This window comes from Larus michahellis, chromosome 3, assembly GCF_964199755.1.
Source record: "Larus michahellis chromosome 3, bLarMic1.1, whole genome shotgun sequence".
Taxonomy (NCBI): Eukaryota; Metazoa; Chordata; class Aves; order Charadriiformes; family Laridae; genus Larus; species Larus michahellis.
In genome coordinates, this window is record NC_133898.1 from 112,075,918 (window position 1) to 112,101,765 (window position 25,848).

The 25,848-nt window shown below is 40.7% G+C and overlaps 1 protein-coding gene across 2 annotated transcripts in view; it reads left to right on the forward strand.

Annotated features, from left to right (window-relative positions):
- Positions 1–22,017, forward strand: part of COLEC11 (collectin subfamily member 11) — a 41,689-nt gene extending 19,672 nt beyond the window's left edge. Inside the window, exons 3-7 of one of the 2 annotated variants that reach the window (XM_074581778.1) lie at positions 4,761–4,832; positions 16,981–17,052; positions 17,764–17,817; positions 19,116–19,211; positions 19,386–22,017. In XM_074581778.1, coding sequence (XP_074437879.1) covers positions 4,761–4,832; positions 16,981–17,052; positions 17,764–17,817; positions 19,116–19,211; positions 19,386–19,777 — 686 coding nt within the window. In that variant the 3' untranslated portion in view covers positions 19,778–22,017. Of the gene's footprint in view, positions 1–4,760; positions 4,833–16,980; positions 17,053–17,763; positions 17,818–19,115; positions 19,212–19,367 lie in introns of both variants that reach the window. The other variant, XM_074581777.1, reaches the window with a different exon arrangement.
- Positions 22,018–25,848: the final 3,831 nt, after the last annotated feature.

The window sequence follows — 25,848 nt, forward strand, 5'->3', positions numbered from 1 at the left end:
GTCCTGCAATTGTTTATACAGTTAAATTGCGAGCACGGCCTGGCCACACGTTTGGCTGTGGCGTAAACTGTCCTCTTCAGACATTGCCCGGTTTGGATGCGGCAAGAGAATTAGGCTGTAGGGATGTGGGTTGTGCTTGGGCAGTTGGCTTCAGGACCAAAAAAGCTCTCCTGTTTTTTTTTTTTTAATTATTATTATTGATGCAGCTTTGGATGCCTGAACAGACCCAAAATATGTATATATATTTTTTTTTTTTATTTTACTTCAGTAAGCGGCCTTTGAGGCCTTAATATTTACACCTTCTGCAGATGTTCTAGTTAGAAAGAACACTACACCCAGGTCTTCTGAGGCTTGACTAAGCCTTAAGTAAAACTGTTGTATTTGTTTGATATATTTGAAGTGAAATAGGCATAAGATAGTACTGTTGATGTGTCTCACAGAGGAGAACACAATCAAGTTAAATATATGTTTTCTAAAGTCAGGAAGATCAGTCGAAGGGTCAGACCCCACAGCACTGGGGACCGAAGCTTTGAAATGATTTTTCATTTCAAACAAGTTGACAAGCTTTGATAAATTTTGTAACTTCTTTGCATTAGTTTCCTTATTTGTGTAATCAGTCAAAATTAACATCTGTGATTACTATTTTTATGAAAGGACCGTTATTATTATTATATGCAGCGGAGTTTTTTTTAAAACGTATAAACAGTGCAGGACCCTGGCCCTTTGTCAGAAGGCAATCCTGTGCCAGGAAACAACAGAGAGGCCTGAAAACCATCATGTGTTAATGATCTCACTCTGCTTCATGGGATGTAAGCCTTGAAAAGTGAGAGAGATTGATGTACAAATTCAGCGAAGCACAAAATGGCCCGATACAGCCCTAGTTAATGTGAAATCCCTAAAAAGCTATCAATGCTCCAGCTACGCTGTCAGGGGGACTGGCTCAGAGAATTGGTAATGAGATACTGCTGTCCTCCGCTGGCGCAACTCCAACCTGTTTCGGTGGCCAAGGCTTCCTTTAAACTGAGCATATATGTGGCCGCGTGCCCAAATTTCAGCTCCCACGCAGTGGGATTCGCTCACTGCAGCTTTCGGGATCTGCCCCGTCTTCTCCTCTGCTGGGCTGCCAGCAACATCTCCAATGCTGGAGGGACAGAGCCCCGCACCACTGCTGGGCACGAGCCTGTCGGGATTTGGGAAAAATAGGCAAAGGGAAGAAGTGGAAGAAAGGAATGGAGACCATGGGGTGTGTGAAAGGGAAAAAACAGGAGGAGAGGGTTAAGCCCAAGAGGTGGTGCAGGAAGTGGAGCCCAAATGGGGTGGTGAAGGAGAAAGGCACCAGGGAAAAGCACCCAAAAGCAGGGGAGCATAACGGAGACATTTTAGAAGAACAGGAAGAGGTAAAGGGGAAAAAAAAAAAAAAAGAAGGGCACAAAAATGAAACTGAGTGGAGAGACTGGAAACTCAAAAAAAAAAAAAAAAAAAAAAAAAAAGATGACACAAATCCAATTAGGACTCCACAGAATAAAAGGGGGAATCGGAAGGGGGATGAGATGAGAATGGAGGTGGAAACAGAAGATGAAGAAAGCCAGTAAAGACACCAAGAATAGAAAAAGGCACAAATGAGTTTAAGGTCAGCCACTTAGGTCTTAGGGACTGATTTTTTTTATTTTTTATAACCTCAACAGTATAAAGGAGTAAGATGAAATGCAGAGGGAAAAATACCATGGCTCTGAGAATCCAGACAGCAGACTGATCTGTGTTTTAGAAAGCCAAAAAATATTAATAATGGGAAAAGTGTATTGTTTGTGAAGAAGGGATGGATGATGAAGCCTCCCTACATTGCTCACTCATATTCTTCCTAAAGTCTGCTTCCTTTTGATAGCCACATGAGATTGAAGTTACTACTATTGTGGAGAAAAAAATAACATAGAACAATCCTTCAAAGCCTGAATTCTCAGTTTGCCACCTTGTTTTGTCTCCCTTTTAGAATCTAAAGCAGGAATTGTCTTAATAGTCTCAATGGCATACAATATATAAAAAAGTTGATGGTACATAAATAAAATAAACCCAATTTTTTTACGCCCACACTTGATGCGTCTACTCACACAAGGAATATGAGTAACAGAAGAAAGTTATATTTGGCGTGCTATTTTCATTATAGTAGACGTTACAGCTTAAGGTAGGCAGGATGCAGACATAATCAGAGACAAATCCTGTCCCACAGAATTCACAAAATTGACAAGCAAATTGAGGCACATTGACAGCAATGGTAAGATAAATCACCTGAATTATGAAAGATCTTTCCCAGAGATGACAGGCGAAGAAGCTTCTAGTAGTGTCAGGGTTGTGCCTGATACCTGCGATCCTGCTGCAGCTCAGTTGGGCACCGGGGCTGCACTTCTTTTGGGGGGGTGTGGGGCAACACATCAGTGTGGAGCACTGCGGGGCACATCTCACCCCGTCTCACCTGTGTGGGCAAGAGCTGCATTGCGTGGAAGAAGGTGCTCTTTTGTGCCATAGGGCTGGAGCAAAAAGCCGCCCGGGCGGGGATGGAGAGGAGGCTAAGCAGGACGTGTATGACTGCAAAGGGACTGTGGCTAGTGGAGGAGGCCACGGGGGAGCAACAGGGTAAGGACCACCATGCACCAATCCCAACCTCCTGCTCCAAAGGGACTGGGTGTAACATGTGGCACAGGGGCTGGATTCCAGAAAGGCCGTGCAGAGGCGTCTTTCTCTAAGTTCATTTGTTTGCTTTTTTTTCCTAATTCAGGAATCAGAAGTTAAAAATCAGCTTTAATTGGTGATAAATTAAATTGATTGAAATTCCTTGACAGAAAACTGTTTTGTTGCCCATGACACCTGCACAGGCTTTGCTTCCTCAGCTTGCACAGGCCTCAGGGTGCCTACAGCAAAAATAGGGACTTAAACACGGCAAAACTGAACTGGACCACGGATCAGTCCCTCTTGGCCAAGGTCTTGCCACTTAAAACAGCTAGATAACAAAAAAAATGCAGAGTGGCCTGTAGCTGAGCCTGTAATGGGGTAATCTCCTCCCAGGGAAAGTTTCTTAAACACCCACACTAAGGAATGCAGTGTCATCTTATTATAGGAATAAATGCAGGCAAGTGTAATGGCCTGAAGCAAGAGTGATCTATTTTATTGATCCCTAATGCACAGCTTTCACTCTGAAGAACGTGTAAAGCAATAGGCTGTAATAGCCTGCTCTCAGCCTCCAGAGAACAGGGAAAAGTCATTGTCAGGATTTATCTTTGGGAAGCAAAGAACTCATAACCAGCCCTGAGGGGGGAAAGGCAATCATACAAAGCCTATTGGTTACCTGATAATAAAAGAAGTGACGTTCCCAAATGTGCCAAATAATAGCCTGTTTCATACTAACAATATTATTCACTAGGGATTATGTGAAGTTTGTCCTCATTAAGGTCAGAGAACGGCCTATTTTTGCATGTCTGAAGGCAGGGAAGATGGTCTGGAGCCTGCTGGCAGCCTGAAGAAGGAAAATATAACAGATGGAGGGCCGAGTTCAGCTCACAGCCACCTCTCTCTACAATAAGGGGGGAGAGAGAGAGCTGGAGGCTGCATATTTGAAACGTGCCATATTGTGGCTTGTTTTCACATGTCGTGTCTATAGTCCCTCTCTGAACCACAGCTGCCAGCTATGCCAGAGAGCAGAGCTTGAGGGGTGCATGGTACGTGTTTACTTTCCTGCTGTGGTGCTCACTTCATCTTCCTGGAGAGCTGCTGATGCTCGCTCTCCTCTGTAGAAGTACGGCGTTGGGGCAGCAGGTGCGTTGTGCTAGCTCTGGCTTCTAGATCCTGGCAGTTTCTTTTCTGTGGAAGGCATAGAATTTTCTTCTCCTTTGTGTAAATCCCTTTTGTAAAGGTGGCTATGCAAATCATTCTTTAAACTTCTATTTGTTTAAGGGATTTTAATTTTATGTCAATGGCAAGCTACAATAGCAGTACAATAGCAGGGGGCGAAACAAGCTAAGCATCCCCAAATTTCCAATGAAAGGCACCAGCGTGGCAAACATTTACAGAAACTGATGTTTAAATATGCTGAATGTAATAAGGCACCATGAGCCACGTGCACCTAAGTACAATGCACAGTGGTTTGTACCACGGACATTAAAAGGCACAGCATATAACTGAGAATATGGATCAGGAGATACTCTCTCATGCTTAAAAATGATCCTCTAAATAACAGATGTAGCAATGCCTTCCTCTAGACCTGATCCATCCTTACTCTGTAAACAGAATAAACTTGTTTCTTTTTTTTTTTTTTTTAATTCGAGGTTATAGTTAAGTCATTTTTACTTGAAACTTAAGCATGTTCTCAGCAGACACTCAGGAAGTGTTTGGTGAACACAGACACAGAAGTTTATGTGCTAAGTTGGGGCCTAGTTCTGAAGCTTATACTTAAGTGAATTGTGCTGTTGGGCTTTTTGGAAGTTGATGGTATGAGTAACATCCACAAAACTAGACCCACTTATGAGACTTTGTTAATGTATTGACTTTGGTTTTGTCAGTGTGTATGCCAATTGCAGGAGACTGTTTTCCGTGCATCAAGTAAAGCTGTTAAGTCAGATGGTATCTGCTTATCTGCTTTTGTTTTTTTCCCCCCTCTTGTTATAGTAGGTTTTTATTTTCACTGAGGAGAATGGCGCTCTTGTCACTGCTGCCAACAGAGAATAGTCCTGGTTTAATATGATTGTTCTTTTTGTTTGCTTTTGTATCGACAGGAGACGCTGGAGAAAAGGGGGAGAAAGGGGCTCCGGGTCGTCCAGGCAGAGTTGGGCCTCCAGGAGAAAAAGGTAACTTTGTTTTAAAGGAGATATTTTGAAAGTCATTCCTGACCAAATGCTGCTTTTCCTTCTGAGGCCGTGATGATGGGGATCCTCTCTCCCTTTGCTGGGTGACAAAATCATCCTTGGGCATTCTTCTATAGCGTTGTGGTTTAATGCTGGTAGGCAGCTCAGCACCACGCGGCTGCTCGCTCACTCCTGATGGGACGGGAAAGAGAATTGGAAGGGTAAAAGTGAGAAAACTCATGGGTTGAGATAAAGACAGTTTAATAAGTAAAGCAAAAGCTGTGTGTGCAAGCAAAGCAAAACAAGGAATTCATTCACTGCTTCCCATCGCAGGCAGGTGCCATCCCCAGGACAGCAGGGCTCCATCACACGTAACAGTTACTTGGGAAGACAAACGCCATCACTCTGAACATCTCCCCTTCCTCCTCCTTCCCACAGTTTTTATTGCTGAGCAGTACATCATATGGTATGGAATATTGCTTGGGTCAGTTGGGGTCAGCTGTCCCAGTTGTGTCCCCTCCCAGCCTCTTGTGCACCCCCAGCCTACTCGCTGGTGGGGTGGTGTGAGGAGCAGAAAAGGCCTTGGCGCTGTATAAGCATTGCTCAGCAACAACTAAAACATCCCCGTGTTATCAACACTGTTTTGGTGACAAATCTAAAATATAACACCCTATCAGCTGCGATAAAGAAAATTAACTCTATCCTAGCCAAAACCAATACAGCTGTATGCATGCATTTGTAGACTAACTATTGGTTTCCGGTCAAAAAGATCCATTTTGGAAAAAAAAAAAAAATCTTGATTTTGTAGAAAGGTCTCTGTGAAGAAAGTCATCATAATGTCATCTTCATAATTTATCTTCCGCAAATGAAAACATTATATTAGATCAGAGGGAAAAAATAATGAGGCTTAATTTTCTTGTTTCCTTTTGTTTGTAAATGGGAACACTCCCCATACCTTAATTAAAACCACTGAAGGAAGGCAGAGATGACCATGAGTGATTCCACATTTTTGGGGTTACAATTCAGAAATATTTATGGACACATAATGGTAATGTTGTTTGCATTGTAGTTCAAAAATATTTGGAGCTCTTGAGAGCTCCAAATAGTATTCGGTCATACAGCTGAGAGAAATGTGGTATTTCTGTCTTGCAGGAAATCTGTCTTTTCACATTTGTTTTTCTCCTGAAGCAAGGAAGAAATTTGACCTTCATAGGTTTTACAGGAGTGCACATTCTGGAAAATTCACATTAGGACTAGTCAAAACCTTTTATTTCAATATTGAAATTAAATATTTGAAATTCCTGTCATCAGAACAATGGAGTAAGTTTTTACTGAACTGAATTTACAAGCTTCCTTTCAAAGCAATTGCAGTGGTAATTTATGCTTCCTTGTGATGAGGCATGATCTGTTACGTAGTTCTGCTGGGCAGTTACAGGACTCTGATACCTGCCGTTTTCCCTGGAACCAAAATCCATGGCTAGAGCTCTTCCCCCTACAATGCATTGAAAAATTTATAACTCCCATGAGGGGTGTGTGTGTTCAGTCAGTGTATTTCCCTTATGGAGATGTACTCTTCAAGGACAACTCTTACAAAAAATATTGGAAACTAAAATTTCAACTCTCACAAGGTAATGCAGCATGAAGAGAAGTTAAAGTACCACAGAATAATTTAGGTTAAAAGGTCATAAAGAGCTTATCTAGTCCAATCTCCTGCTTAAATCAGGGCAGACTTCAAATTTAGATCAGGTCACTCAGGGTCTTGTCTAGTAGACTTTTGAAGATCTCCAAGGATGGAGATTCCACCTCCTTTTTGATCAGTTTGTTCACCAGTGTCATCACGAAAGACCTTTTCCTTAGGGCCAACTGAAGTTTTTTGTGTTGTAACTTGTGATTGTTGCCTCCTGTCCTTTTCCTATGTCTCTGAGAAGAGAAATATCTTCTCTACAAACCACTTGTAGGTAGAGGAAGACTGCAATTATGTCCCCCCTTACCTTCCTCTGCTCCAGGCTAAATAAAACCATCTTCCTCAGCTGGACTCCAGTTTGCTTTTCTTGTATGAGGGCCCAAAAGTCTCTGGGTCCTTTTATGCAAAGGGATTTTTTAGCCAGCCATTGGCCAGCCTTCATCAATGCATTGCAGGTGAAGAACTTAGCATCTGGCTGAACTCATGATATTCCTGCAGCTTGTCAATGTCCTCCTGACTGCCACCAAGTGCTCCTGCCAGCATGGGATGTCTTGCTGACTCACAGAGGTTCTTTCCACTTATTCCTTTCTGTCCCGGATTAAGGACTGGTTCCTGAGGAATCGCACTCTTTTCAGCTGCTGATTAGACTTTGGCAGCCTTGCAACAGCATCAGATAGCCCTCTCAGCACCCTTGAATGCCCTCTGGCCAGTGCCATGGACCTGTGTACATCCAGCGAAAGTAGTCCCTAACTCAATTGTCCTCTACCATAAGTAGCATGTCCTCCCCAAATCTTTGCTACCAGACATGTAGAACTGGAAGGCCAGAGAGCAGACCTTGCCAGGGGAGACCAAGGCAAAGAAAGCACTAAGTAACTTAGCCATTCCTGTCTCCTTTGTCACTAGGTTGCCTTCCTCCTGACCAGCATGCCCATGTTATCCTTGATATCTCTTTTACTGCTGTACTGTCTTTCATGTTGTACTTCATACACATAGCTGAGTTCAACTCCAGCTGAACTTTGGCCTTCCTCGCTTCCTCCCTGCTTGCCTGGGGAATACTTCTATATTACCCTTTGGTAGCCTGCCCCGGTGTCCACCTCCTGAATGCTTCCTTTCTGCATTTGGTCTCAGTCAACAGCTCCCTATTCAGCCAAGCTGGCCTTCTGCCATAGCTGCTCATTTCCCTGTACATTGCAATGGATGGTTCTTATGCTTTAAGGAAATTGTTCCTTAAGATTGAGAAGCTCTTTCTGGGCCCCTTGGAACTTCATAGGAACCTCTAGTAGGATCCTGCCTATGAGTTCCCAGAACAAGCCAAAGTCCAGAAAGCCAGGGCTTTTATCCTGCTGCTTGCCTTCCTCACTTCCCTCAGAATCTTGAAAGCTGTCATCTCATGAAGGCAGTCATGATCACTGCAGCCAAGGCTACTGTTGTCTATCATATCCACAACCAGAGGGTATGTGAATAACAGGTCTAGGAGACTACCTACTCTAGCTGGAAACCCAGTACCTGCATCAGATACTTGTCCCTGATGCACTTTCTGGATTGATTGCTCCTCATGGTGCTGCTCTCGTGGAAGATGCTGAAGCTCCAATTACGGAGCTTCTTCCAGTTGTTAAAAGAACTCTTCACATCTAGTCCCACTTCTCGACAAGAGAGTCTGTAATGAATGCCCAACACGACGGTCGCCTTGCTGGCCTCCCCTCTAAATCTGACTTACATGCTTTCAACATACCAGTTGCCTGTTATGAAGCAAAGTTCTATGCATTCAAGGTGCCCACCATGCAGAGCAAAACCCTTGCCTTGTTCTCCCTGCCTGTCCTTCCTAAAGAGCCAGTACCCACCCACTGCAGTACTCCTGTTCTGGCTGTCCCATCATACCTGGGTGATTGATGTCATTGAATGGACTCTCAGTTCCACCTGTTTGTTTCTCAGGCTGTGATCACTTTTGTACAAGCGTTTGAGATGGGCACCTGGTCACACTGTTTTCTCACGGGGAGCTGGAGAGCTTCTCCCATCGCGCTGTCTTGCATGTTTCTCTAGCTTGGCATTTTGTTAAATCAATTAAAAATGTTTTGGGCCATCTGAGAAGTGGAAGTACTCTTTTTCAGTCAGGCTAATCCATGATGTAACGTTTCATTTATATATTTTATACGGCAAAATTGCATTTATTTGGAAAATCACTCTCATAAGGAATGCTTGAATAAAAACAATGATAATTTTCCCAGTTTTCCATACCTCCAAAAGTCCAAAATTCTGAGAAGACTGAAAGAAGAAACACTAAAGTGAAAATTCACCGCAAGAAAACATACTTGAAACAGAAAAGGGATAAAAGAAAATTGAATATTAATGCATACCATATCTGTATTTTTCCAGGCAGTGCTTTCAGGTTAGACACAGGCAAAATTCTTACTGCTTCTGTAGCAACATATTTTTTCCGCTTTCATTTGTGCATCCAGATTTGACTTGACACGTGTATGTTCTTCGAGTATTTGGTAAACAGCTTTATTTTAGCATAGTAAGAAATTTCTACAAACAAGCTCCTGTTTAAAATGAATTCTAATGAAGTAATCTTTTCATTATTGCTGTACATTTTGCAGATATTTGTCTTCATCAACTTCTTTCCACAAATGCTCCTTCAAAGAAAAATAAATTGTTACCTTGAAACCAATTTGGACTATATGGTGCCAGATTTCATCATGATACCGTGTCCAGCGTCACAGTGTTGACTGGATAAGCAAACAGATTTCACAGATGTGATTTCTACCATATGGAAAGGACAGAGAAGGATACCCAGCCTTGACCTAGAATACCCTTTCAGTCTCCTGACTTTTCAGTCAGGTTAACCTCCACAGACAGCGTGTACTGCCCAGACCTGAAGTTAAGCTCATGCATAAATACTTTTCTAGACTCTCAAGCCAAACGAGAGTGACTCAACTGTATATTCTTTTCCAGCAGTCCAAGGGTTTTCCCATTTGTTAACCAGAAGCTGGAACTTAGAGGCAAAAATAAAATATAACAACATTCTTGGGAAAAATCATGTGAGCTGCTAACACTGAAATATCCGATACACTGATGTCTTTTTCATATTTGATTGTTCGTCTTTTTATGGATGGGTAGGAACTGAGCATCATCTGGAGGCTGATAATTTGTTCACAGTTTTGGTCTCAGAAATAACCTTTTTTCCTGGACAGATTATCTAATATACATTCATGACCTGCTATTGGCTTCACTTTTTTTCTCTGTTTTTGATCTCTTGATGGGCAGTACACCACTGATGTCCTTCAAAGTGCTGTCCAAGTATTTTAAAATCTCAGTTGGTGTAAAGCTTAGACTTGTGATCCAGGTACGTAACGCATAGCTTAGCGGGTAATGAAAGATGGAGAAAATTGTGGCCTCACTTTGCGTTTGCTCCTTTCTAAGAGCACACATGGATGATCACAGCAGCCCTGTTTCTGTGCAGTAGCCTGTTAAACTGCAGTCACTGTGTTAAGATGTGTTTGACTCCCTGTATTCCTATTGAAGCCTGATAATTGTTGTCTTGTTGGGCTACTATTTGGCTCCTTCTGTTGATGGAGACTGCTAAATTTCATTATATTTTTCTGCTATTTGAATAAGTGATGGTTTACGTGAGGGAGAAACTGTAATTCTTCTGCAACATTTGTAGAGTTTTCTACTTTTGGTGTTAATTTACCTTAACAGAATCACAGTAATCTTTTTTTTTTTTCTTTCTCCTTTCTTTGTTTCATTTCTCAAGCAAATTCATCCTAAGAAAATGTGCTTAGTTTCTTTGAACTCCTTAGGTATGTAATAATCAGTGAATAAATAACTTACGAGAGAAATGGTTTTCTTATTTTATGTTTGACCTGAAATGAACACCTCAAGATTAGAAAGTGCTGTAAATTTCTTTTTATCATATCCTTTCCTCATTATATTTTCACATTTTGGTAGTTCAGAAACTGATAAACATTAAAACTTGCTGGTGCTTACCTGAAATAAATCTGGTTCTGAGTGTCCTGATGTTTCAGGGTGACATCAGACATCCTGATGTCTTTGAGCACTGATTAAGGTTAAATTCCACTTACTTCTCTCATTGCTTTTAATTAATTGTATAGGTCAATTATGATGCATAGCATGTCAGCAGAATATAAAACTGTGTTGGCCTTATGTAAAGCGTAGAGCGTTGGATCAAGTGCAATGGCTGATTCAGATGAAAGTAGCATGTACTGCAGCGCAAGTTTTGGGGTGTGAAGTTAATAGATTTCACTTTCCCCACTTGCACTGATTGCTGCACCGCACACTCCCATGTTGGGAATGAACTCAATTATTTAACTGAGTCGTGATCCAATCTGTGAGGCCATAACTTCCACGTATACAAATTCCACGCAGATATTTTAGTAACAATACAATTCTGCAAATATTCCCAGAGTAGAATGGATTCTGCTTACGGCAATCAAAATAAGGAGGAGAGGGTGAATTTCCTGTTGGAATGCACAATCCAAGAAACAGCACATTAAAAATGTGTTCTTCAAGACACTTAAATGTATTATTTTAGTGTTTTAATTAGAGCCTTTGTACATCGTACTTCATTTATACTTAATTATAATGATATGTGAAGCAGAGTCACATACTATTCTTAGCTTTGGGATTCAACTGTCTCTACCTTTGCGGTGTTAGCACAGTGATGTTGGCTTTTGCCAGCTAACACTTTCCCAGGCAATTCTTGGGCATATTTTGGGAGCTAAGACAATGAGCAGCTTGCAAGTGATTATCCTGCCTTGAAAAGTAAGACAATTTAATATTGTGGAATGTACCGTTCTTGGCCACCTGGTTCCCACTGCCAGTCCCAGGCATTTAGTTTACTAGTACAGGCATAGCCTCTTAAGTAGGAGAGAAGACTCATTAATTTAATTGGATTGGAGCCAGAGTGCTCAGTCATTTGTATAATCAAATTCTAAAGAGAGGTAATAATATCTTAATTTATATTTTAGTATTACTGATTGTTCATTAATATGTAATCAATCAATCCTTTACTTTTCTGAGTCAACTTTTACATGAATTTATTGCTTGCTAAGGACTGCTGCAGGCAGGATTCCATATAAAAGTCCTGACATTGACGGTTATGGATTCACAAAGTGGGTATCTGGTTCAAAAATGTCTTTCAGTTCCACCTGAACTCAATAGAATTTTGAGAAAATCTGTGCTAGACTAAATGGACAAAAAGATGGCAGATGGGCTTCAGTGTAAATAAATATACTGCCTGGGGACATTAGGGATGCATAATTTAGTCCATACTTACGTGATGCCAAAAACCAGAACTGTCACTTAAAACTCAGGAACTGCTCTGAAGTCATTAGCAGCAGCCCCAAAGCCAACAAAACGCTGCCCATCATCAGAAAAGATTCCAAGAACAAAAGCAGAAGCTCATTTTTGCACCTGATTTTGCTCTGTATAAAAGCCTGACATTGGCCCTCTCAAGTAATGACTGTGATTCTGGCCTCTGTCTCTCAAGAAGGACATGAGAGTTTAGAGAGGGGCACCATAAATGTGAAGAAGATGGAGGAGCTGCCTCATAAGGAGAAACTGGACAGGTTGAGACTCTTGCATCTGTACAGAGTAGTCTAAGGAGGATATGATTGAGGTTAAAAAATCACCAGATGCCATCATACCTGAATTAGGAGGCACTCACTGAAACTGCTTGGGGAGAGATTCAGCAGCTCCATCTGCAATGGACTGCAGATAGCGTCTGGGGTTGCATGATCTCCCTGTATTGCACCTTCTGCTGCCACTGTGGGAATCAAAGTCACGGGCTAGAGGGACCTCTGGTCTCAAAAAGCTTGGTATTGTGTTGTTAATGTAATTCTGGCAAGATATGTGTTTTGAAAGGGCAGTTATTTGTGTTTGTGTGCATCTGAATGTGAACTCCTCCACTCAGAAATGGACCGTACTATTTCCATTTCTGCTGCCTTCCTAGATTGGCTTCCTTTTTCTTACTATCTTTGGTTTCCTTGGCAGATTTTCTAGCCTTTCTGATTTCTAGTCAGTATGGATTGATAATAATTTCCTCTTTTATTTCCCCAGTTTGTTATGCAAAGAAGTTTTAAAGTTTCACTTTGTCATTAAGATACCTGTCTAACATGAGTGGTATGGATCACTGCTGAGAGGTCTTTATTACTCCATTGCTACCACCGGAGCTTAAATAAATAGCTTAGACTGAAAACCTAACTTTCAGGTGGATAATGTTGGGTGAAATTATTTGCCCCAACTACGTAAAATGCCACCTGGGATGATCCACTGTTTGTTTATATAAGATGTAACTGTGGTGTAACCACTGTTCCCTAGCCAGTCACCAGCCTTCAGTGGTGTGGATAATTCAGATTATTTAGCGTAAAGCAGTACTGTAGCCTATTGGTATATTCAGAATTTTCTGATTTCCAGTTGCCAATAGTTTTAAAAAGTTAAGTATCCTGAATGTAGATTCATAACATACCATAACATCATTATATCCTTCAAAAATACTGTTCTCGTTCAAGTCAAGGTAAATATTTCCATTGGGAATACTGACTGCTGCAAGACTAAGGAGGGGGAAAGACACTGTATGCTTGGTCTGTACCTTACATTCTTTTTCTAAGTATCGTCTGCAGATTGCTGTCAAAGATGGCACTAGGGTCAAGGGGCCTTTGGCCTGGTTTGGTACACTTCCGCTTTCATTGTTAGGTAGGTGTCCATGATGTCCGCTATGTGAAACCATGAAGAATTTCTATCTGTCTGATTTGTCTTCAAATCCTTAAGTTTGGGAAGGAAACTACTGCTCTCTTCCCTTTGACATGATTCAATTCAATTTGTTTGTGACATGGTGAATTTGTGTTTCTGCTGGATTTGTCTTTTTGAGACCTTTTCCTTTTTTTAAATAGTTTTATACCCTCTTGTCTGTTCCAATTAATCCTGTCTGAAGAGATTGGCCATACTGTATGAAGACACCCGTTTATAGTGTTGCACAGAGCCAAAGCTCCTCATTTTTTCCCTGGTTGTGCAGCCCACCATTCATCTCTGGTATTTTATTTCTTCTCTTGTTTGTGGGCCTGAAAAAAGCCACCAAGAAGATCATTTGGAGTTGCCTTCTCTTCATTTCCTTCCAAAATCCTTTAAGTCTTCTATAATTGGTTCCAGTATATAGCACCTTCATCTGAGACATGACAGATGACTTGCTTCATATTCTCCATTCAAACTTTCTGTTAGATTTCCTACTTTTGGTCTATGGAGACTTAATTTCTTTCATTGTCCTCATTTCTTTCCAGTTCTCACTTCCTGATTTCATTAAGGCTCTTTAGACTGCATTTTTGGCAATCATAGGGCCACTAAAAAGGACTTTACAAAAGCACTTAAAACTTTTGAAACCCTCAAGGCAGATAGATCTCTCTTGAAACCTTGTGATTTATTCTGCAGAAGAAGCAGAATAAGCAAGCCCCTGGAGTAGAAGCAGGGGTTAGTCACTGTAAGAGAAAACCAAATCCAAACAGTTCTTTTAATGAGCACAGGAGACTTAATGTATGTCTTCATTGTTTGAGATAACACACTTTTACTTCTGAGCAGATCACGTAGCTTTTACTGGCTATTACTGAGACATAGTTCGTTTTCTGGGCAGTATCTATGAGAAAGTAAGTGAAGTTATTTTATATATAATATTTTACTTATAAATTAGATCTATGTGTTTATTTAATTTCAGGTGTAGCAGTCTGAAAAGAGAGAACATTCAAATAACTGACAATCTGTTATGATAATCCCAATTCATAAATATCCAAAGCAAGAAAGGTCACTTACAGAGCAATTTGATAAACTCATTGCAAACTGATACTTTAGAGATTTTCAAGGAAATACCCTCTCAATATACTACCTATATTGGATAAATATGCAATAGTAGCATCAGTACCTTTATAAACTGCAGAGCCCAATGGATTGCATCTTTAGGACATGCCATGAATCTCTTCTGAAAGTGAAGCTGTATTCCAGATGCAGATCTTCATCTGTCTGAGTGGATCCATTCTTCCAGTAGGAATATATAGCTCACGGGAAAAATATTTTTGGTTTCTGGCAAAATTTCCTAATTGAGTCCATGTCCAGTAGTGACTGAATTTGATCCTTGTTGTAAACAAAGGAAAATCATTGATCATAGGACTTGCACAGTAATTAATTAGACCAACAAGCCATCCATATTCAGCTTCTCACAGTTCAGAGGAAATTATTTCTTCCTGCCTCATGCCATCAACTGACAGTTGTTTGAGACCCCATGGAGTAATACAGAGGACATCTCTTAGCCCAGTGGTGGTCAATTTATATTCTGAAACTTGTTACTGATTACACTTTTAAGTTAAAAGTAATGATGAAATGTGACATAAAATTATCCAGATTTTACAAATAAATAGAGGAAATACATGACTTTCTGTCTAGTTGCATTAACAACAGAGGTCAACAGATCTTCAGTTGTCATAGACGGGGCTGAGCTATGACAAGCTCAGTTGCTGGATCCCTGTGGTAGATTTTCCTCCTAACTTGTCTCATTGATACCCTGCTCCTGTGCAGCCGAACAGTGCATAACAGATGTTGCTTTGAGCAAAGAAACAATCTTTTTGACAATCATTGAAAAAAATGCATCAATATTTCCTAAAGCAGTCTCGGCCATGGGTTTCTGCAGGATGGGAGCCTCAGAAGGCATTTGGCATACAGGCTTGTCCCTGTAGTCCCTCCATAACCGCTCTCCATTAATACTGCGTGGTACAGTGGAAACCTATCTCATACGACTTAGCTGTACAGCTGTGCTGCCTCCAGACCATGTTTCTCCTTGAAATCATGATGCAAAGAGGCCTAAATCTGATGGCAGAGCATTGATTTGCTCAGGTGTTGCACCCAGGAAGGGGTATCACCAATGTACACTGAGATGTGGTATTATTTCCTGAGGCTCCTCAGGCCGTAGGAACTGCAGCATCAGGCAAACTCTGCCACGTTCAATACATGTTGAGTGTAACAAAATGACAGGCCTCAGAAAGTCTACCTAAACCAAATCGGGGAATCCTCTCTAAACCAATGCCAGAACCAAAGTATCATTTAGAAATAATAATCTGACAAGTTTAGACTGCGTAAAGTTTATTGACTGTAAACGGCTTGGTTTAAGCCAAAACCTTCAGTTATCTGTAAACCTGTTGTATTTACTCTATTAGGTACCTAGTGCTTGTTGATTTCAACTGCCGATCCCCTAAACTTGTAGATGAGCACTGTAGACATGGGGTTGAATAAGGCGTTGCTAATACATGCTAAAGTTCTTCTCTCAGACTCCCACTGTTAAGCTAACATTATTTTCATAATGTTTGAGAAATGCCATCCATAAAAAAGTATGATTTTTTTTTTTTTTAATATTTGAGCTCGGGAGGAGCTCAGATCAATGACATCAATACTTGGACTGTGGCACACATTTTATTAGTAACAGTGCTTCAGCTTGGTTTGTGGAGACAGTGACGGCAAAGCAACTGCCTGTTCCAGTGCGAATTCTGTTTCCCCTGAAGCCATTCTAATATTCACTTTACATCACACAGGAAAGTACAACTAATAGAAAAGAGGTCAAAGTCAGACAAAGTAAGCGAATCAAGCTGTATTACGTTAGATTTCTGGGCATGCCTCATGAACGCAGGTAGGTGACAGTGGCTGGTTCATGCAGATTTGTTGACAATTTCAATTGACCTTAAGAGGTGGATAGATGCCTTTTATTTGTAAAAACACAGCTGAGGAAAACGATTTTTTTAGCAGCTCCTTTGCTACAATTACACTTTGAAGTATCCTGTGGAATTGTCTTTAAAATCAGTAACATTCAACATTGCTGGTTTGAGTCAGACCTTGTATGAACTTGTGTGTGTCTGCGTATATATGTATATATGCCTGTGTAAGATTTCCCTTAATTTTCCTTTTTCAATAATGTAATCTTCAAATGCAAGTGCAAAGCATGAGGATGTGACTGCCTCCACAGTGTTTATATTGTATGAATTAAGCCCAAATTCAGCCCTCAGTCACAGTGGAGATACTGTGTTAGATGGAGCTATCAGTTGTGCTTGGATCCTTTAAGTCTTCTCAACTCTGTGATAGTTTTAATCCACTGATCCATGTTTGAATGCAACGCCCCCTCATTTTCAACATAATTCTGGCAGGAGCATCTGGGAGAAGTTTGTAAAAGCTTTTCCGGTGTCTCTCAGCCAAGATCCGTTTTCATTTACACCTGTATGCCTCGTTAACGTCAATTGCTTTGCAAAGATTAAATCACTGTCTAGGTCGTTATATGTAAGTTCTTCACAAGGAGTGAGCTGGACTCTGGGGTTCAATGAATGTTGGGGTTGTAGTGTGGTTTTGCTCATTGTAACAATTGATATTGCAAGCATCTGAATGAATCAGACTACGTTGCTACCTTCCTCTTTCTGTTACGTATAGGAGAAATGGGGGACAAAGGACAGAAAGGCAGCATGGGACGGCATGGAAAAATTGGTCCTATTGGTTCAAAAGGTATGCTTTGTTCAATTGTTTCTCCATTTGTGTTTCAGATGAAAAAATCTGTGATCACTTATGCTTGAGAAAAGCTTAGTGGCTTGAGAAATGGTTAGCAAGCCTCAGAGTTTAACATAATAGGGAGTTTCTCACCCTGTTGTCAGCCAGATGACGGAGATCTCTCAGCCAGTTACCTTTCGCTCTGACAGCAGTATATTTAGCCTTAAAACAGGGTGAGAATCCTGGTTTAAGGCTAAATAAAGAATTTTGTGCACTGTCACACAAGTATGGACAGTTAAGAGAAGCAGATGGGAAGATGCACTGTATTTTGGCAGACATTTAAGAGCCAGAAGACTTGAATTCTGACCTTGACTACCCCATAGGCTTTCCATGTGAATTTGGTTAAGTCATTAGGACCGATGTTTATTTAAGCATCTAGATTTAGGCACCAGAGTAGCATATCCAGCCCTTTCTTCTCTGCAGCATCTGAACTTCTTGGTTCTGTGAAGTTCATGAATGTCAAAAAATAGATATTGATACATATGTTCCACTTTCATAGTTTTGGCTGGCCTTTGCTGTGGAATGGAAGGACAGAAAAATCTTTATTTTTGCTTGGGCATATTTCTACTTTCCACATTTGAATGTTACTAGAGAAAAAATAAATAAGTGCCAAATGAACTGTTGACTAAAAAGTCTGCCTCAAATTTATATTCTTTTTCATGTTTTTAGGTGAAAAAGGAGATAATGGTGACATAGGACCACCAGGTCCTAATGGTGACCCAGGTAATCCATGACACACCTTGTGTATGTGAAGGATTTTACAAGATGCATGCATCATCACCAAAAATACATGTCTGTTTACATACTGGGGGAAATAATAAGAAATTAAATATTTGTATTGGCACAGTAATATTTTCAAATTACTTAAAATTATTGAAGCTGCAGTAGTTTCTGGACTTGTAGTGCATTTGTTGAAACAATGTCTCAGAGCTCCTCAGAGGAGTGATCACTCTGAAGACTAGCGTGAAGTGCAACTGTCCGTATCATTCATCACTGGTGCAAAGTGACATCTCTGCATATCCCACTCTGGCTTCCAGCCAACTCAAAGGAGCCAGTTGGAAGCTCCTGCCCCTCCATGGATTATTGCTAGAGAGCAGGAGACTACCAGGAATAGAGATATTCCAGAGAAAAAGGTGAAATCCTGGCTTAAGAAGTGTAAGTCTTACAAAACTGGCAGATTCAGATTTTGCCCAATTCGTGCCTTCCTGGCAGGATCCACTAAAGGTGCGCCAATTAGTTTTCTCATGAGAACATAATTTGTCACTCTAATTCTTGAGCCAGAGTACCACATACCTTGTCATCTAGCAGAGTTCTGCAGTGTAAGTAACCATGCTTAGACTAAATTAGACACCTAAGCTGAGTAATTGAGTAGTCAAATGCAGATTTGAATAATTGCACACAGAACTGGAAAATCTAATTGATCCTTGTTTGGAGATTTGAGCTCATAGATGTAGCAATTATCCTTTTAGTATTCTCATTCAGGTTATCTTTGTCAAACCAATATCAATTTGGGATAATAGATGGTTTTCTGTTGTCTTATTTTATTGGAAGAGGCACAGTAAATTCTCTACTTTCAAAAGTACAGAGCCACGTTTTGCAGGTAATTATGTGCATTACATGGTTGGAACATTATCCTTTTGGATCTGCTGTGTTACATTCCTTGTGAGGAACAGGCGAACAATGCACTGTGCAGATTTTTGCTGTGGAAAAGGTTTTCTTTGGAGAAGCCTGAAGAGAATAATTTTACTCAAAATGAGAAATATTGACAAATATTATTAGTTAAATTTTTTTTTTTTTTTCAGGGAATATCTGTTGGTGTTTAGGTTAACACTAATCATGCAGGGCTGAAGCTTCATGGGAAGTGAACTGAGCTGTTCTGGGTAGGCCCAGACTCCCGTGAGAACCATATGCTGGTGCAGGGTAGCAAAGGCTATGGGTTTCTGACCATTATTTGCAAGGCAGGTGTCTTTCTCCAGGGCTGTCAGGCTTTTTTATTTTGGTGTGTCTCTGTCATTTCACAGGCATCCCGTGTGAGTGCAGCCAGCTAAGGAAGGCTATTGGTGAAATGGATATCCAAGTGGCCCATCTGACAACGGAACTAAAATTCATAAAAAATGGTAGGTTCATTTTGTATAAATATTTTCCTTTCTCATTGCTGCATTTTACCGGTGGAATTGCTCGTAGAGAGCGTCACCGTCCCGCATCTGATTTGTGAAGCTATTTTGGGGTGTACAGTAAGTTGGTTTATAGAAATGCGAGTGCTCACTTTTCAGCACTGCCCTCCCCCGCAGCTGTTGCTGGTGTGCGTGAGACGGATAATAAGATATATCTGCTGGTGAAAGAAGAGAAAAGATACAAGGAAGCCCAGCTCTACTGCCATGGAAGAGGAGGGACGCTGAGCATGCCCAAGGATGAGACTGCCAACAATCTGATTGCCTCCTACATCAACCAAGCTGGGCTCACCAGAGTTTTCATTGGGATTAACGACCTAGAGAAAGAGGGAAATTTTGTCTATTCTGACCGATCACCCATGCAGACCTTCAACAAATGGCGCAGTGGGGAGCCCAACAATGCTTATGATGAAGAGGACTGTGTGGAGATGGTGGCGTCTGGCGGGTGGAATGATGTTGCGTGTCATATCACCATGTATTTTGTGTGTGAATTTGACAAAGAAAATGTCTAAGCTGTCTGCTCAATCTTTATTTTAAGAAAAGTTTTAAAGCCGATTGTATAAGTTACCCTATGTTTATAGAGTACAAGTGATACTTTGCAAGTATGTGGCATCGGTGTTGTACAGCTGTAAATACAATTTAGGTATTTCAAATATCAGTATTTACCCTTCAGAAGGGAAGAGCAGTGATAAGACATAGCTTGTTTTTTTTCTGTAGGAAAATATATGTATTTAGATAAAAATGTGGTTTGGGGCTAAGTTCTGCCTTCAGAACAGTTAACAAATGCAATTGCATGACTGTAAGGGAAGGCAGAATTTGGCCTCTAGTTGTTAGAATTATTATTTCTGAAGAAGTCAATTCCTGGTATTCTTTTATCTTAGGAAAATTTGTAGTTATAAACATTAATTGCTTGTAGTGCTACAGGGACATTTCAGCAACAAGGCAAATATTTTGTATACTCCAGTTAATAAGTACAAGTATTACCATAAGTTTTTTGGATGTTGAAGGCATTACAACTCTTTTTCTTTTTTTTTTTTGAAAAATAGCCAAAGCAAACCAACAGATCAGGAGTCCTACCAATTTTGTAATGTTTCTTTATTAAACTCTTCACAGATGTGTGACAAGGAGGCACTTAAGTAAACTGAGTTTTAGCGCTGAGGGAGAACAAAGTTCTTATAATTCAGTACTGAAAGAGGGAGCCCAGCCAGATGGGTGTTTTGGGGTTGGCTAAAGGTAAAGTAATTCTTTAGTTGAGAATGATTCAGTATTTCAGGGCCCAAATAATTTCTTAAAGTAAGCGCGTTTCACATTTGTATAAGATGATGTTGGTGCATCTTGTTACAAAACAAACAAAATAACAGCACTCCACAATTTAAGGCAGACTTCATAAATAGACAGCAAGTCTCATAAAACCAGTTTAGCTACTAGTTCTTTTTGGTAGGAAAACATCTTACTTGTTTACTCAGATTCCAAGGGTGACCTCCTGAAAAGCAGCAAGAGTTTCCAAAATTTTCATGATTATGTATATAGCAGTAATAAGTAATTTTGCACAAATAATTTATGTACCCAATTTACAATTGCATGTAATGGAAAATGTGATGTATATATATAAAAAAAACCCCAATAACACAGTTTCACAAAGGAAATGGTGAATTACTTTGGATCTTCCTAGGAGCCAGTTGCATGACATCTTATCTTGCTGTTGGGCATAGAAAGATGACTGTAAAATCTCTGACTGTTTTTTCAGGAGTACCTTGCACAGTGTTTTAAGGTGATTTTTAAGCAGAAATGAGCATATGTGTATAACATTGTAATCAAAACACGTATCTGATCATTATGGGAGATTGGTCTATAGGATATCCACAGTGGATCTGGCACATGGTCCCAGACATTTCCCTACAGCAAGGCAAGACCAAATCGTATCACCTCTGCAGTGCCGTGTTATATGAAAAATCAATGACCATACAAGTCTGTTCATATCCACAGAGTCTGACAATATTTGATGCGATGCTATTATTATATACCTAAGAAAACAAACCATTTTGCTTGCTATATTTACTCTGTGAATTTGAATCCATATATATATATATATATGTTTGCTATTAATTTTGAAGATCAGTAGCAAATTCCTATAGTATCTGAATATCAGCCCAGCTCCAGAACAATCACTCTAAGAAATGAATGGTCCTTTGATTGCTTTACTTTCTTTCTAATAAAGGTAAGTGTGATTCCTGTATGTTGGGTGTTCTTCCAACTGCATATTGAAATCTATTAAATAATGGGAATATGGTTCTACGCTCATATTCAAAGACTCTTTACATAATTTGCAGGAGCTAACAATTCCAGTGGAGCAATTCGTTTGGTTAGAATAGCGCCTTTTGAATATCATGATTGGTTCCTGCCTGCTATAAAACCCTCAGTTTAAATCTCCAACATACTTTTGTCAAATTATTCTAGCTATATTAAAACAGTCCAAACCTGAGTTACAGGTATCTGGAGCTCCCTCATTGTGTATGTGCTAAAGTTGCTAATTGTTTGTTTTTCACCCAGGTTTTGAAAGTCTCTGTTGTAATGTTTGATTTCCTCAGAAACATGAAAAGAGGCCTTTTGAGGAGGTGGGAAGCTTTTTCAGAACAATTGCTCCTATTTTATCTGGAAGTCACACTGCATTTATAAGGATTGCCTTGATGTGTGGAGCATTTAAGCAGTCTCAATTTCTATTAAAATTTAAGATGAAAAATAAAGGCAATGGAAAAAACATTTATTTCCCCCAGTTTTGTGTTCTTCAGGACATATTTTTGCAGCTCTTGGTATATGAGATAGAAAGGAAATTAATTGGACTGTCAGAGCCCTGTACATTGTCTGCAACAGTCCTTATTTCACCATTTGGGCAAGGGGAACAAGGCTGGTGTGTAGGGTCTCTAGCTGTCCCACAAGGAGAAAAGACTGCACATCTGATATTTACCCCTTGTGAGGAATTGGGCAAGAAATGATGGAGGGATTGGAAATGAATGAACCCTTCATAATTTCTTTCACCCTGCAGTTTCTGATCCCCATATGTGGACTCTTGCTGGAGGCGCAAATCAATGTTGCTTATAGTACTCAGCCTGCACAAGGCTTGCTGATGTGCATAGTAAGACTTTGTATTGTGTTTGCATGGCAAGGTTTTGGTAGCAGGGGAGCTACAGGGGTGGCTTCTGTAAGAAGATACCAGCAGCTTCCCCTATGTCCAACAGAGCCAATGCCAGCCAGCTCCAAGATGGACCCACCACTGGCCAAGGCTGAGCCCAAGCTCATCAGTGATGGTGGTAGCACCTCTGGGATAACATATTTATGAAGGGGAAAAAAGAACTGCACAAGAGAAAACTGCACCCAGGGATAGGAGTAAGAAGAAACAACTCTGCAGACACCAAGGTCAGTGAAGGAGAGAGAGGAGGTGCTCCAGGTGCCAGAGCAGAGATTCCCCTGCAGCCTGTGGTGAAGACCATGATGAGGCAGGCTGTCCCCTTCCAGCCCATGGAGGTCCATGGTGGAGCAGATATCTACCTGCAGCCTGTGGAGGACCCTATACTGGAGCAGGAGGATGTGTCTGAAGGAGTTTGTGACCCCATGGAGAGCTTGTGCTGGAGCAGTCTCCTGGCAGGACCTGTGGGCCCTTGGAGAGGAGTCCACAGTGGAGCAGGTTTGCTGGCAGACTTGTGATCCTGTGGGGTCATGCTGAAGCAGTCTATTCCCGAAGCACTGCACCCCATGGAAGGGACCCACGCTGGAGCAGTTTGTGAAGAACTGCAGCCTGCGGGAAGGACACACATCGGAGAAGTTCATGAAGGACTGTCTCCTGTGGTAGGGACCCCACGCTGGAGCAGGGGAAGATTGTAAGGAGACCTCCCCCTGAGGAGGAAGGAGCAACATGTGATGAACTGACCACAACCCCCATTCCCTGTCCCCCTGCACCACTTGAGGGGAGGAGGTAGAGAAATTGGGAATGAAGTTGAGCCTGGGAAGAAGGGAGGGGTGAAGGGAAGATGTTTTAATATTTAGTTTTTATTTCTTATTATCCTACTCTGATTTGATTGGTAAAAAATTAAACTAATTCCCCCAAGCCAACGCTGTTTTGCCTGTGATGGTAATTGCTGAGTGATCTCCCCGTGTCCTTATCTTGGCCCATGAGCCTTTTGTTATGTTTTCTCTGCCCTGCCCAGCTGAGGAGGGGAGTGATAGAGATGCTTTGGTGGGCATCTGGCATCCAGCCAGGGTCAACCCACCACAGATTTCCATTAGTCTCAGTGGAATTTGGCGCTATTGTTTTAGGAAAAAAATAAAATGATAAATTAGTTTTATTTGGGGTATTTCCCATGTGCACTAAAGCCACAATTTTGTGTGGCTTTATGAAAGCCTTTGGAACATGTTTTCTGGCAAGCATGCACTGAGGTTTCCCAGACTGTTCTTATATGCTTTATGTTTGATGGATGATTTTTCCTTGTAAATACTTCCCCATAGCCCTTCTTTATTTTATTCTTAATTAAGAGGCATGTTGGTGCATTTTAAGAAGGCAACAATAACAGCTTTTCTTTTATGTAATCATCCATTCATCCTCTTGAATGACTTCTTCACACAAAATGCATATTTCATTCAACTATATTCTGCACCTTTAGATTCTAACGCTGTGGTGTTGTATTGCTGATGTCAGGGCCAGATGTGCATTGCCCCTTCTAGGAGATGACTTGGCAAAGGTAGAGCATTTAGCAGTCTGAGTTCAAGGGCAGCTCCTTTGCTGGTGAGAGCCCTGCATTGCTGCGGGCTTCCCAGGGGATCACTGACCTTGACTGCCGCCTGGATTTGCCACTCCACATCATGGTGCCTTGTTGGAAGGTGCTGCTTCCACCTGCCTTGTTATCCTCCTTGGCTCCTGGTTTGCCATCCCTCACGGACCAGCTTGTCCTCACTGTGCTCTGACAGCTGACGTGATTATCCCTGGAAATATGGTTTCCTGACAGGTTGCAGGTTAGGAACAGAAATTCTCCCTGGTTGTGAGTTTTCAACTATCTTAAGTCACAGAAAAGAAATGTAAAAATTAATATTTATACATGTGATATACAGTATTCTTATACATATAAGAAAAATGGAAAGCTTCATTTTTCATAAGCTCAGGAAATGCCAGTTCAAATATGCATTACAAAATAGCAGCTGCTTGGACTTTTTTGTTACATTTTTTGATGAAAAGTGAAGCAAGATGAAATTAAAACAATTTTTATTGTAAAATATAATCAAGGTTCAGAATGGACAAAGAAGTTCTGAAGTAGATATTTTCAATATGGTTCCTTTTAAATTTTTTCAGAATTATATTTCTGAGTTCTGAAGCCTCATTTTGACCTATAAAGGGATTTGATTTTTATATTATTGTTAATGTATTTTACACTATGTCAGTAACAGCATCCAGTATAATGCTTGAAATATTTTACTTTATTCTTTATGTCCTAATTTCCCATTGGAATAAGTTATCTTTTTGAGAGTTCTCTTTTCCCACAGTGAAAGAGTTTGACACTGGAATTGGTTTCTCCTTCTGGGACTGCTATGCCACTGTAAACGTTCTGAATACAAAGCAATAGATAATTCAACCAACATTAAGTAGCAGATATTCTTACTGATTATGAAAATGATTCATTTAAATATTATGCCATAAAACTAGCAGTTTATGTGCTATTACAAGACTCCAATCATTAAATAAGATAAGGCAAATACAAGCATTTTAAATATGAAGTTTTTAAAAATGTAACTCCATCCTGAATTAAAACAAAAAGATGTCAATGTCACCAAATTTCCAGTAAAGCTGAAATTTCATGTCTCCCTGAGGTCTACGTCCAGCTCCAGGTTTGATGGGAAGCTCAGTGATTTGTGCTGCTTGTGGGTGAATCAAATCCTACAGCAGACAAATTAGCATACAATGTAAACACTGATTATATATGACTCTACCCCTTATACTTTTTGGACTGCTTCCCCTTAGCACTTATTTTCAAGCATTCTGCTCACTTAGCTCTTTATAGAAATGTGCTCATGAATTTTTCCCAAGGGTCCATCAATTTTCACTGGAGATTCTGGTTTTCAATTTTTGGTTTGCCCTGTGGTGTCAACAGGTCTACGTCACTCAACCTGTCTGCCAGAGATTACGGACCAAGAGATGGGTTTTTTGTCCACTGTGAGGAGCTGGAAATGCTCCGTGAAATGAAAGTGTGTCTGTGAAACCACCTGCGATGTGAGAGGTATTGTGCTGGACCAGAGACGACCACTCACCCATTCCTTGGGGCGCATATTCCTGGTTGGGGAGAGGCAGTCCAGCCTGCCGAGAGGAGAACCGACCTTGTTATTATGGGTAAAAAGAAACCAGAGCCTTAAGATTTACTTAGGGGAAAAAACTGTGCAGTGAAGGGTTTTGGCTATTTACTCTACAGAGGAGCTGAGAGAAAGAAGAGTTTGTTTTTAATTTTGCTGTGTTAGGAGAGTACAAACTATGTGAATTGGGATAGAAGGGGCTTGTGGAGAGGACGATAGCTGTGTGCACAAGGTGGAGTTCTGGATGCGTGTC